Genomic DNA, 14,017 nt, shown 5'->3' on the forward strand with positions numbered 1-14,017 from the left:
GGGTGAAGACTTGTAGTCAACTGTAAATGTACGTCAGAGCACCGTTAGAATAACTCTGTTACCTCAGCACTGTCAGACCTACCGGTTCAACGTAAATTAACAATGCGGCGGATAAAATCGACTTTTTAAGAACTGGTTCCGAATGCAACCTGTCAGTTTCAGGACTGGTATCAATTGGTCAAGACAAACTGGTAGCGTCCGACTAAGGCAAAGTCAAATTGCCGACCAACGTGATAGGTTTTCCGCTTTGACTGTGTGACTAAAACCTGGGCGATTTCTAGAAAGTCTAAAAAAAGGGTTTCTGCATCATACTGTCGCTAAAAGGCATTATGACAGTGCATGCGAAGGTGAAGTGCACGTATGACAATGGAAATATCGATTCGTCGTTAGTTACCCTGGTCACGTCGTCCCACCCAGCATGTCATATGGATACCGCAAAACTCATTTGCGATTCACTCGATGATTCAGTGAGTTAGGGCGTAGGCCGATTGCTGTCAGTCAAAACTGCAACACCGCGTCATGATAGCACTGGTTGCAAAGATGAGGGAGAGATATCAGTGCAAAAACCGGACTCTTCTGGTGTGCGGACGGAGACTTCTAGCGTGCATAGGAAACAAACCTCAAGCCAGCGCTGATCAGCTACCAGCAGCAATTCCATCACATCATATTTTGATGTATCAAGTGAGACCATGGATCATATTTTTTGTTGTGACCACTACGTGCACTACATGCCAGCTCCCAGCACTCACACATCTATGGATCGGCATGTCTGGAGAACTATATGTGTGGCGGCTGATCCTTCGTCGGGAGATGGGTGGTAGGCGACAAAATCTAGTTCCAGTGCTACTCTTCATCTCTACTTCACGGTTTGAGATAGCTTAATTGACAGAGAGCCTTGGAATGCCGTGCAAATGTGCTATAGTCCTTTTTTACCAAAGGTGATTTGGTCCCAAAGTACTGGCTTCTATAGTCTGTAGATAGCTGCTGTATCCGTGTTTCTTGAAGGTGGGCAATTCACTTAAATGTGTAACATGATTTTAAAAAATCGAAAATGTCACAAAAGTTTTCTTTATGGGTACGCAGAAGCCGAATGGGCTCACATCAGTTTTCGGCCTCGGATCGACATCACTAACTGAAACTACACAAGCATGTACATCAGTTTTCGGCCTCGGATCGACATCGCTAACTGAAACTATACAAGCATGTACATCAGTTTTCGGCCTCGGATCGACATCACTAACTGAAACTATACAAGCATGTACATCAGTTTTCGGCCTCGGATTCACATCACTAACTGAAACTATACAAGCATGTACATCAGCTTTCGGCCTCGGATCCACATCACTAATTGAAACTATACAAGCATGTAGCCTGCTCAGTTTGGCTAATATCCAACCATACTTGGTCGATTCGCCATCCTATTTTATGGGTTCCATCGTCGTCTGCACCATTTGCTGAAGTTTTGGTGCCAGTAAACATAACTGTCAGTTTGAACTCATGTGTACCCCAATGTGCCGTCATTGCTTCAAGCAACCTGGCTAAGTTACGACACTAACTGTACTGGAAATAATTCCCTAGGATTGTTTTGAAACATTGGAAACATCCATGCGCGACGCTTTCGCGGAAATGACTGTTCTGCTCATGGTGTTTGCTAGTGCGGAGCTGCAGACGACAGCGGCTGTGTTCGCGCCCGTGGCCTGCGGCGCGGCGGGCCGGTGTGCGGCGTCCGGCCGCCCGCCGGTGGCTGGCCATGTGCTGTCATTGTGTAAAGTGATCGGGGCGGAAAATCCCCGGGTAGCGATGACGCCAGGGTGAGTCGTCGGCAGCCGGCGTCGACTCGTTCCGCATGGCTGAGCGGATCGCGGCGTTCCCAGATCTGTCGCCCGCTCCGCTCCCACCGGATACGCCGGCGCTGGGGACCGGCGTGTTTACGTCCTCTTTACGCTGGATCGCCGGCAAACAAAGGCTCAGCTTCAGTCGTCGGACGCCACTTAGCCGCGGCGCTGGCCGCTGGTTCTCTCAGGCGCGCACGGCACTGGCCAGTGGCCGCAGCCTTTGAGAGCTTCCAGGAACGTGTTTGTCTCTTGGATGCTGTCCACACCTGTTCTGTTTGGACATTTCTTTATCTTCTCCTACTTCGGATTTGCGAGATTCGCTTATTCTTTGTTCACTCTTACTTTGGAAACGGCAGGACAACCATATTTTTTTAGGCCTTGATCGTCACATGGCCAATGAAATGGCATGATTTGAACGACTTTATTATAACCTCATGGATGCGGGTGACGTTTAAATAGCCTGCATGAAATAGTCTGCACATCTTCGCGGGCGTGCATCTCAGGAATCTGTGGTGTCTGCCTCACATACCACACAGAGAGAAAGAAAGAGAGAGAAAGAGAGGGGGAGAGAGAGACCCTTATTTTGGACTTAAGACATCGGGCTTTCCACTTATTTCGTACCTCTTTTTCGTACTAAGTTTATTTTGATCAGGCTTTGAGAGGTTTAGACAAGCGTGGAGAGGGACAAGACCTCACCAAAGAGGCACAAAGCTTCACACATGCTCGTGCTATTACCTCAGGCGTCTTGGTAGTGATGTTTTCCGTGAATGCAATGTTTCCAACTGTCGAAATATGGTACCACGGAACCGTGCCTCACGAAAAGCCTTGTTTTCGTTTGCAGTAATCATCAGGTCGGGAAACTCCTGCTTTCACCATTGCCAGCCGACATGACATGAAGAATAAGAAGCAGGTTCCGGCCCCCAACGAGTACAACACAAGACAACTGACAAACAAAGGTCAGTATTTCGGCAGCATTATTCGATTACGTTGAACAGCAGTCATCATTAGTTCAAGCAGCTTCAGATGACACAGCAGCAAGGCTTCGGTGCTTTGAAAAATGAAAGCACCGTTCCCAGTCATACCGTTTCATTTTTGCAGTTTTGGAGAGGTGTGTTATATAACGACAAGTAAAGTTGTACCCATGTAAATTATATCATGTATATACTTGGAACGTGGCAGTTCTATCACAGGTAGCTGTTTTATTTCACAAAGCCACGCCTCTTGTGTCATTCGAGCTTCAAGGAGCGTTGCCTGGTCGCCAATGTAGTGAGTCTTTCCCCGCCAGACAAGGTCTTCGAAGAATAGTTGAGTTGTAACTCGGTAACTTGATTTCGCGCAAGTTCGCGTAGAATGTTTTTAACTGTGTTAGAAGTGAATGCCTCTGTCAACCTAAACGGGCAAAAATATGACGGAACTTTGTGGAATATTTTTTATATTTGTACATATGCATATATTTAATTCCCGTAGGACAAGTTCGCCCTTACGCACGGACTTTTATGAACTTCATGAAAACTGCTATATCAGGTTAAATATTTTATTGTTTTGCACACATATGCTCTCAAAAATCTTGATAATCGAGTAGTATGCCTTGTAAGCAAAACAGTGCATTTGCATAGGTACAGTAGATTCCTAGATTTAATGACTTGAATTAATCCCACCTCTGAAGGCAATCTGATCCGTGGTGCGTTGGTGTCATGATTACACCAATGCAAATTGCAAAAGCACGAATGTAGGGATGAACAGGGACATTGCCAGCTAAAATGAACGCAAGATAAATATGTGTCAAGTGCTACGCTCATTCTAATGTATGTTTCACCAGGATTTGTCTACCATTTCGGCGTTGTTTCACATGTCTTAAACTGACTATAACGGGACGGCCTCAGGCAACATCAAAAGAGACGTCGTGCATTCTGTTTTTGTCATTTAATCTAGGTGCACGTGCACAACATGTTTTGACAGGAGTCCTTGAGCTACGGCCAAACTGATCATTTACTGTACCATTCCGACACCATAGATTTACATAGAATAGCTGACTGCCTGCCTCTGACCAAATGAACATGGGCTGAAGTCATCTTGGTCTGGTTAGCACGGAAATAGCCAGGCAAAATGCAATGTAATACGTTCACTCATTCGCTGACGTGCACATGCTATGATACCATATGTGTTCCTTCCCTACGCTGGTCGTCCTTAATGTTGTACAAGTTTCGTTCCCGTAATTTTGTCATTCTTATAACGTTTAGAATCTTTAGATACCTCCATGTAAAGCACGCTAGGTAATCAGAAAGCCTCCCCCAGAGATGATATTAAATCTTGATCTTTTTATCGTGCTTTTCCTTAAAAGAACTGCTCATTTGTATCATTTAATGCTCCAGATTGTCTGTTATCCCAGTTTCGGGTCGGCTCCCGATACACCTATTCCGGACGAGGAGCCAAGTCCGCCTCACCTCTCCCCCTTCAGCGCTCGGGAACCTACTCGGCTGACTTGGAAAAAGATGTTTAAAATTTCTTTCGATGAAATCTACATTTCAAAACTAAAAAATGTTAGGCATTTAAGACGCGAGTGAGTAGGCGACAGGAAGCTTAATGTCCAACATATTGTTGTTTCAAATGAGCTCTGTAATTTATTAACCGATTTCAGTTCAGATCAATAACTAGTGGTTCCAAGGTTCGTAGATTGTTGAAATATTTTAAAATGGAAAATCCATGGACACATTACAAAGACACAAAACGGGAAAACGACAAAATTGTCAAAACGGGATTTGATTGAGTGCGTTTGAAACGGATGGGACAGTACCTTGCTTTGTTATCAGAAAAAGGTTCAACCCAAAACTCGGTCATATATATTTTGTGCTAATTAGAGCGCCCATTGGTGTGGTGAAAAAAGCGAAGGTAGATGAGAAGTAGATATTGTCATCGGTCATTGTGGTGCCATTCGCTATAACTCGGTGCCTATATGACATATATTAATAAATGTCATAGGGCGCATTCAGCTTTCCAAAGGAGGGCAATGCGAACACGTGATTTAGCTTGACCCTTGTCGCGGCCACCACCTGACGATCCGCAGTTGGTGGCCAAGGTTCGGTGTACCGTAGCCTCATCCCTTTCGTCGTTTCTGGACCCACCTCGAGCATAGTTCTTCAAAATCCTGTTGACTGTGCGGATGTAAAGGACGGAATGCAACACTCCGTTAAAAACCGTTACGTTCGAGATGTTATGAACCCTTTGCGGGATTCCCCGGAGGTTCCTGTGAGCAGAAAGTCTCTTTTTCTTCATCCAGCTTCACTTGTGGGACTATTTACCTGCATTATCCATGTATAGCACGTAGTCCTGGAATAGGCTTTAAGCCATGTTCTTTTGCGCCCCTTTTTGTGCCAATCTTAACACGGTTTGGCCACTGTATTTATCAACTGTTGTGTTTAACTTTCCGTTAAGTTCCAATACAGCCAACACCACGCAATTTATTCTACACCACTCTTGCGCCACCCCTCGTACATCACTGTACTTTATAGAGCAAAAGTTAGTTTGTACCCGTCAGTCTGCCTGGCACAGCAGCAAAGTTGGTCCAGTGGATGCGGAAAACAGGGGAATACCAGCGGAACTTGCCATGTGAAGTCAGGGTTATCCAGGACGTCGCAGTCGCGCTTGCAAGCGGCCTTCGGCAGGCGAATGCTTTAGCGTACTGCGGCCTTCGGCAGGCGAATGCTTTAGCGTACTGCGGCCTTCGGCAGGCGAATGCTTTAGCGTACCAGCGCTGCAGCCGAGCATGACCAGGACACGATGGCTGTAGAACGATGGCGTCCACCTTGTTCGGGTTGGGCTCCCATGGCGTTGATTGACGACCAGGCGCGAACCACTAGCACCCATAGTTACACATCGCTTTCGTCACTAATTGATCTGGAGCTGCTGTCGTCACCAGCTGATTACATGTGTGACATCACCGATCTCTTCTGTGGAGGTCGCCGAGGCGTTCATTGACTCGTGCTATCACTACGTAACGGTGCCCATGGACGAGGCACCCTACCACTGCATAACGACAGCTGTAGATGAGATATAAGGTTCCCGTACAGCAGTACCTGTTGATCAGGTGTGACGTCACCACGCATCAGGTGTGACATCACCACGCATCGGCACGGTTAGGCCATATGTGACGTCACCATACACGGCACCCGTGGTCGAGACACGACTTCACTGTACAGTGACACTTGTGGCTGCTTGTGACGGTGTGACCAGGCAGCGTTGGTGTGCCGGTGTGTGAGGGAGAGGCGGACCTGACTGCGCGCTCCGCTGCCGCTCAGGGAAGGACATTGCCCCGTCACGCACCATTGCTGGCCGGGCCAAGGACCCGCAGCCGTACAAGACGCCGGCGCCCGGCACGTACGATTTGGATGACGGCTCGGTGGTGGAGTCATCACCGCGCTACAGCTTTGGCGTCAAGACCACCATGGAGCATCCCAACGGCGTACCCGGTCAGTCAAGGCAGCGTGGATTTGGTCCCCTCTCTGCACCCGCACCTGTACTCCCTCACGTTCTGGACCCTTACGTACCTGGTCATTCGCAATTATGTGCGCTGTTATATCCTTTTGCGCCCGGTAGTCTCTTGTGCATGCATGGTCAGAACCCGGTCGTAAATGCTAGTCATCTGTCGCGTTCTGGAAGTCGTACGCATTGAACACCATGCCCTGCATGTCAGCATCTGTGAAAGGCCGGTAGTGTCACCTAAGTGAGTAACGTTTTGTGCGAGCAGCAGTGTCGCTGACTCGTGCTCGGTGGCAGTTGATGTGCTCCTGAGCACTGGCCGGTGCTCCGTGCTGGCGGTGTGAGCCAGCTGTTGCACGCTGGTGACCTGGGCCGTGGGTCAGCAGCACTCTAGCCCTAACCGGTGTGCTGTTGGGCAGCGCCCAACGCGTACGACATGCCAGACTCGCTGGGCCAGGAGACGCCGCGCTACACGATCCGCGGTCGCGGCCGCGACGAGGTGGACGAGCGCGTCAAGTACCCGGCGCCTTGCCAGTACGAGCCGGCCAAGGCGGACGCGGCGCTCAACAAGAGCCCAGCCTACTCGCTGCGGGACCGCACCGCGCTACCGATGGACCGCACCAAGAAACCCGGACCCGGTGCCTACAACCTCGACGACAAGGTCAGCCACAAGGTCACCGGATCCACTCGTGGCGCGATCGCGGATGAGAACGTTGGAGGAGGGGTCGACAATGGGCTGGGAGCCAGCAGGACTCTGGTGTTGGCAGGCGGGGACGGATAGGGTGCAGGGTCAACAGGACCCTGATGCAGGCAGGTGGGGTCGGATAGGGGGCGGGGAGTCAGCATGACTCTGATGTAGGCAGGTGGGGAACGATAGGGAGCGTGGAGTTAGCAGGACTCCGGTGTAGCCAAGTGGGAGGCGGATAGGGGGCGGGGAATTAGCAGGACTCTGGCGTAGGCGGGCGGGAGCGGATAGGGTGCGGGGAGTCAGCAGAACTCTGGTGTAGGCAGGCGGGAGCGGATAGGGTGCGGGGAGTCAGCAGAACTCTGGTGTAGGCAGGCGGGAGCGGATAGGGTGCGGGGAGTCAGCAGAACTCTGGTGTAGGCAGGCGGGAGCGGATAGGGGGCGGGGAGTCAGCAGAACTCTGGTGTAGGCAGGCGGGAGCGGATAGGGTGCGGGGAGTCAGCAGAACTCTGGTGTAGGCAGGCGGGAGCGGATAGGGGGCGGGAGTCAGCAAGAACTCTGGTGTAGGCAGGCGGGAGCGGATAGGGTGCGGGGAGTCAGCAGGACTCTGGTGTAGGCAGGCGGGAGCGGATAGGGTGCGGGGAGTCAGCAGAACTCTGGTGTAGGCAGGCGGGAGCGGATAGGGGGCGGGAAGTCAGCAGAACTCTGGTGTAGGCAGGCGGGGGCGGATAGGGGTGCGGGGAGTCAGCAGAACTCTGGTGTAGGCAGGCGGGAGCGGATAGGGTGCGGGGGGTCAGCAGAACTCTGGTGTAGGCAGGCGGGAGCGGATAGGGGGCGGGGAGTCAGCAGAACTCTGGTGTAGGCAGGCGGGAGCGGATAGGGGGCGGGGAGTCAGCAGAACTCTGGTGTAGGCAGGCGGGAGCGGATAGGGTGCGGGGAGTCAGCAGAACTCTGGTGTAGGCAGGTGGGGGCGAATAAGCGGCGGAGATTCGGCAGGGCTCTGGCGTAGAACTGCCGTGGCATACAGCTACCATGACCTCAGCTCTACCTGCTTTAAGCAGGAAGGGGTGCTTGAAGTGCGCCTCCCTGATGCCTTTTAAATCGAGTGTTTGACATTTGTAGGGGCTTTGAACTGAAATGACCATTTTTAAAATCGTTGGATGCAGTTCACAGCCCTGCCCTTGAGACCAAAACCCCTTTAGTTTCTGAGCGAAACGCCCGCGAAAATTTGCAGACTATTCACGCTGACTATTTCAAGGTCACCCTTGCATCCATAACGTGATAATAACGTCATTAATGTTCTTCCGTTTCACTGACCATGCAATGATCAAGGCCAATACAAATATAATTGCTGAGTCGTTCATACGGTGACGCAATTAAACAAAACACCATAATGTTCGTACCACGCACGTTCACCTAAATAGAGACAATGTGCTGTCTAGAGCAGTCTTTTCCATTTAAAAGTGCACCAAAATTTAAAAGTAAGCTTATTTCATCATGTGTGATGCGTGCTCCGATATTTTAAATGTGGAACGTGTGACGACCTCTTCCGCAGCGCCATATGTTACTGTTTGGTTGGGCATCGCCGTGACGTGCCGTTTTAGTGGTCACGAGAGACAAGCTGAGAGGGTCTGATAGGCGCCGTGACGTCACATCCTTGATAACATTGTTGTGACGTAACAGCTTGGCAGGGTGGTACCGTGACCTCATCTCTTACCAGAGCCGTGCCGTGACATCATCTGCTGGCAGGGCAGTGCAGTGAAGTTACGCCCTGGCCAGACAACGCCCCAGCGTGACCTTAGTCACTGACGAGTATCCGTTAACGATCTGATTCCGATGCTGATGTCAGGGGCTGCGCGTTGACGCGTGACGTCATCTGTCCGGCCGTTTCAGAGTGTGAAGGCGCGGGACCCGCAGTACTCGTTCGGCCTGAAGCACTCGCCGTACGTGGGCTCATTCAAGCCGGGCCAGGCTGAGGGGACCGTGACGCTGCAGACGTCGGCGGTGCGGCCGACAGACAAGGTGCTGCGCGGCGGCGAGGTGGTGCGCGTGACGCCCGAGGGCCTCACGTGCCGCTGGGTGGACCGCGGCCTGTCGCCCCGCTCCAGCGGCACCAGCAGCCGCACAATGGAGACGCGCGTCAACAGCGACGGCTCGACAACCACCCGTCAAACGACCAGCATGCACCGCACTGTCCAGATGAGCATGTGAAGCCGCCCGGCTGTGCGGCGGTCCCAGCGCTGACGACGGTCCCGAGGGTACCGGCGGCGCCGACGACACCACACGACAACTAGTGGAGCAGGCAGCTGTGTGCGTCATAAGGCTACCTGCCAGCGCGGCAGTTAACGCTCACTAAAAGTGCGATTAGCTGGCCGATACCAGGCATCACGTAAAGAGTAACTTGGTCGATGGTAATTGCTTTAGCGGGGTATTTATGTCCGAATAACGTTGTAGGCTCTGCCAAATAAGCATTTCTAGACCTTCCGGCCGCTAGGCAGGGACAGCAACGTCTTCCACATTATTTTCTGATCTGTGTGAGGTACTAACCAATAAGATAATATCTGGTTGCACGAATATATATATATATATATATATATATATATATATATATATATATATATAGGCTTCATCGAAAGCTGAGTAGTATTGAACTGTGACAATGTTTCTGTGAAATCATTCGATGTTTCTGATAAGCCTTTTTGGGTCGGATTGAAATCCGAATATTGCATCACCAAGCTTGCTCATATAATAAGTCGTATCTTGGTCATATATTCATTAAAATGTCACGTTTGTGCCTAATCAATGAACCATTATCAGATCTGGTATGTCGTACGCGATCGAAAAAACACTTCACAGTTTTGAATGATTTGAGCTAGCAAATTAAATGTCTCATGAAATAAGCTGTGAAAGGTTGTAATCATGGAATATAAATAAACATGCTTAGAGTTAGCTCAGGCGCGTCGTGTATGACTTAACGTATGAACTTATCATGTCTTGTTAACTTATTTCACAAATATATTGTTCCCTTTTCATACAAATCAACCATACGACCGTCTACAGCATATCATATCTGTTTACGAATGGCTTAAGGATTAAGCCAAAACGTACCGCTTTAATGAATATATGACCGATATGCAACCTGTTATACAAGTCATCTTGGAGATTTACTCTTTGGATTCAAACCGACACAAAAAGCTAATACAAAACGTCGCCAGGCAGAATGGAAAAAAAGCCCACAGCTACTTGCTTGTCAATGAAACGTACTTAAAATGGATATTTTGGACTAGATACGCGAATATATATATATATATATATATATATATACGCATACGGCTGCATAAATGTATCTGTATTAAAAGACAAATAATGGAAAACTTTAGCATACTGCCCTTAGAAGGATATCATTCTAACGCTAGATCCACTTGTGATGTACGACTGGCCAATGTTTTTTGTCCTTGGAAATGTAGTATTCCTGAGAGTGTTTCTCAAGACATCTTGCTGCGGGCAAACAAAAAGCACCTGTCCATGACCCGCTGCTGCAACGGCAATATCACGTTCAGCTGTCTGCTTCAAAACATTCCTAAGACTGCCGTGCCCAAGCAATGTGTCACAGTAACCTTTTTAATTCGTCTTGCGGCTTCGCTTTATTAAGTGCAGTTTTCTTGAACTGCAACATTGCAATTGGATGTGCTAAACCTGGATAATTTATATAAGGCGATGTGTAGAACCACGATTAATCTGAATCGCACCTTTAGTCGCTCATCTGTAAAATGTCCCACTGATTTGGATGAAGCGAAAGAAGCATGCGTTGAAACGTTCAAATGCGTCTCCGTTCATTCCGGCCGCTAACCGCGTCAACAGCAACCGCAAGCGACGCCAGGCAGGTGTGGCATCGCGACAGACTATGTGGGTTGGCTGTGTAGTCAAGGCCTTCAGCACGAGTGTTTGTACGTAACATGTTGCGACGGTTTTTTAGTAGCCCAACGTGGATAAGGTCTCTTGATTTCATACTGTCGCAGAAGAACGATGCTATTCGTGGTTGGGGTCGATGTTGTTTATAACCATGCTGAGGCCCTGCTAACCCTAGTGTAGGGGATCCAATCATGCCACAGCGCAATCCGAACATCGTATTGACCTTCACATCTCTAACAAACTCGAAGTTAATTGGGTTATGCGTCCGGTGTACTTGTATCGTGCGTAAGATGTTTGTCCGATGCGGTGGCGGCTTTGTTGGTTCTGTATATCGGGAGTGCGTGAGACCCGGTTTGACGCCTTCGGAAGAGAGCGAAGGGCGCGTAGGGGGAGGGGAGAGTCGACGGCGCGCAACAGCCGAAGATCAACAGCACCTGTCGCACTATTCGACCAATCGCAGCTTTGTTCGGCCCAAACGTGTTTGCTTGCAGCGTGGAAAACAGCGCTCCTGCTGCGATGGCCCAGATGGGCGGCCGTCTGCAGCTGGCTGTGTCTAATGGTCACTACAGCACGGGAAGCTTTCCTGCAGACGTTGACCGGGCCGCTCCATTTAACATAAGTCGTTGTCCTCCGAAAGACTGGTCTACGACCAATACCGTGAGCTAGCGGCAACGAACGGGCACTTCTGCCTTTCTGCACCTGCCGAATTATGCAAAACCGGTGTAAAGTATGCCGTATTCTGGACTAAACGTGCCTTGAACTGAAAGCTGTGTTAAACTATGTTTTATGCTTAATCCATATGATGGTGCGATATAACAGCCTCTTGCGTAAGCCCCACTTCTGTTCGTACCTTTCGAATGGATTAAATGTGTTCGTTTTTTCTGTACGGTTTCCATGTGGTCAGGCCTTAGTAATGGTGGGATACATAGTAAATAACCCAGGCCTCATTCATCAGACCACGCAGATCAAATTGGTCCATTAATGAATGTTAAGGTGTCAAGTGAGGTTAGCGTGTCAGGCAACCGTCATTATCGTGCCACATTATCGAGCCAGACGGCATCGTTTCTGGTGACCCGTCCGGGTGGCATAGTCCAAATACCAGCGCCTACTGCGGTTAATATGGTTTTAGGGACTTATCCTGTTTCCAGCGCAGCTTTGCGTCACACGGAGCTGATAGCACTATCATGAGGCAGCGGTATGTTGCCTTTACGACTGTACCATTCCCCTGCGATGCATCGCTTATGAATAAATATCCACCTTTAGATATGTGTTGACGACGGTGGTTAATATGGGATTGAAAGACAAAGGATGTGATAGGATCAGTCACCGTGTATTATGTTTTACCTACTAATAAAGCTACTTTTATCAGGAACTGTTTTGGTTGGTTGGAAAGAACGTGCGTGATTCAAGATATCAAGAGTATGTACCGAGTATCCTGCAACTTAGCGTCATTGCTACATGTGAGACAATAATCATACACCTGGATGTCGATTCCTCAGAACGATTGAGGACGAGGGGAACAAAGTCGAGGAAGTCGCCATACAGGGACAAGTACGAAAAACTTCTCGGATTTCACTCACTTTTCTCTACTTATCATTGTAAATAGATAAGGAATACATATATACATAAATATACATTGGCAGAATCCTTCCTTTCATGCATTTTTTATTAAAAATGACCGTAGGCTTAGCACTGACAAGCTTTTTAATCCATCGTAAGAGTTTCCGGGCTTTTGACTAAACCTTATGCTTTAGATCAAAGATAGTTCGTGCCAAATCCTTCACATAGTCGTCAAACCTTTACACTCTCACGTTTCAAGATCTTATCTCATCGTCGGAGAAGTCTCAATGGCAAGTTTTGAGCTTTAAAGGATGCAAAATGTGCATTGCTTTTGGAAACATCTGTTAGTACGGAAAAGACAAATGAAGACAAGATAGAGTCGTGTAATTTACTTTGATGCATATAAAATACACCCATAATGGAAACACTAACGAAATAGTATAACGAAATAACGAAACAAAGACACGAATACATTGCTACAATTGGATCAATAGTACTCACTGCGCACCACCTAACGACTCAAGGATTGTGCAGGAATTTGTCTGTTGGAAGTGGAGAAAGCTCGCTAATACCTATACTTACCAAATTTAAAGGCATCTTATTCCATTGCACATCTGAAGAATGTCATTGTTGCCTGTCAGTTGTTGTGTCCATGTCCTGTCATGTTCGAGTCGCATGTGGTCCAAAGGTGCCCCGTATATTGTAAGTGTATTGTCAGGCGCCGTGAGAGTGCGGTGCTCACACCACAACGACGCTATCACTTTGAATGAATGCAGATGAATGCCTTTCTGTATACACATGTATATACATATATATATATATATATATATATATATATATATATATATATATATATGTGTGTGTGTGTGTGTGTGTGTGTGTGTGTGTGTGTGTGTGTGTGTGTGTGTGTGTGTGTGTGTGTGTGTGTGTGTGTGTGTGTGTGTGTGTGTGTGTGTGTGTGTGTGTGTGTGTGTGTGTGTGTGTGTGTGTGTGTGTGTGTGTGTGTGTGTGTGTGTGTGTGTGTGTGTGTGTGTGTGTGTGTGTGTGTGTGTGTGTGTGTGTGTGGTGTGTGTGTGTGTGTGTGGTGTGTGTGTGTGGTGTGTGTGTGTGTGTGTGTGTGTGTGTGTGTGTGTGTGTGTGTGTGTGTGTGTGTGTGTGTGTGTGTGTGTGTGTGTGTGTGTGTGTGTGTGTGTGTGTGTGTGTGTGTGTGTGTGTGTGTGTGTGTGTGTGAGTTGTTCTATGCATTAGCGAGGAACATTATTCACAAAGGTGTGACAGTAGTATTAGCCTCATTCCTCGGATAAAAACCAGGAGAATGGAGATAATGCTGGGTTTACATTTGGGTTCATATTTCGGCAATATGCCTTTATTGAAACAATAGCAGAAGTGAATTCACTTCTGCTATTGTTTTGACCAAGGCATGTTGCCGAAATATCTACCCAACTTTATCTCCATTCTCTCGGTGTTTATCCGAGGAATGAGGCTAACATTATTGTCTGATATATATATATATATATATATATATATATATATATATATATATATATAT

At 48.3% G+C, this 14,017-nt stretch overlaps 1 protein-coding gene across 1 annotated transcript in view; it reads left to right on the plus strand.

Annotated features, from left to right (window-relative positions):
* LOC119108524 (outer dense fiber protein 3) overlaps positions 1 to 12,276 on the plus strand; it is a gene marked incomplete in the record, with an annotated part of 28,905 nt that extends 16,629 nt beyond the window's left edge. The window contains 4 exon segments of the mRNA XM_037232101.1: positions 2,675 to 2,791; positions 6,131 to 6,301; positions 6,731 to 6,972; positions 8,890 to 12,276. Coding sequence (XP_037087996.1) covers positions 2,728 to 2,791; positions 6,131 to 6,301; positions 6,731 to 6,972; positions 8,890 to 9,207 — 795 coding nt within the window.
* Between the last annotated feature and the right edge of the window lie 1,741 nt (positions 12,277 to 14,017).

The sequence above is a fragment of the Pollicipes pollicipes genome, unplaced genomic scaffold, assembly GCF_011947565.3.
Source record: "Pollicipes pollicipes isolate AB1234 unplaced genomic scaffold, Ppol_2.1 Scaffold_6686;HRSCAF=7923_pilon_pilon_pilon, whole genome shotgun sequence".
Lineage (NCBI taxonomy): Eukaryota > Metazoa > Arthropoda > Thecostraca > Pollicipedomorpha > Pollicipedidae > Pollicipes > Pollicipes pollicipes.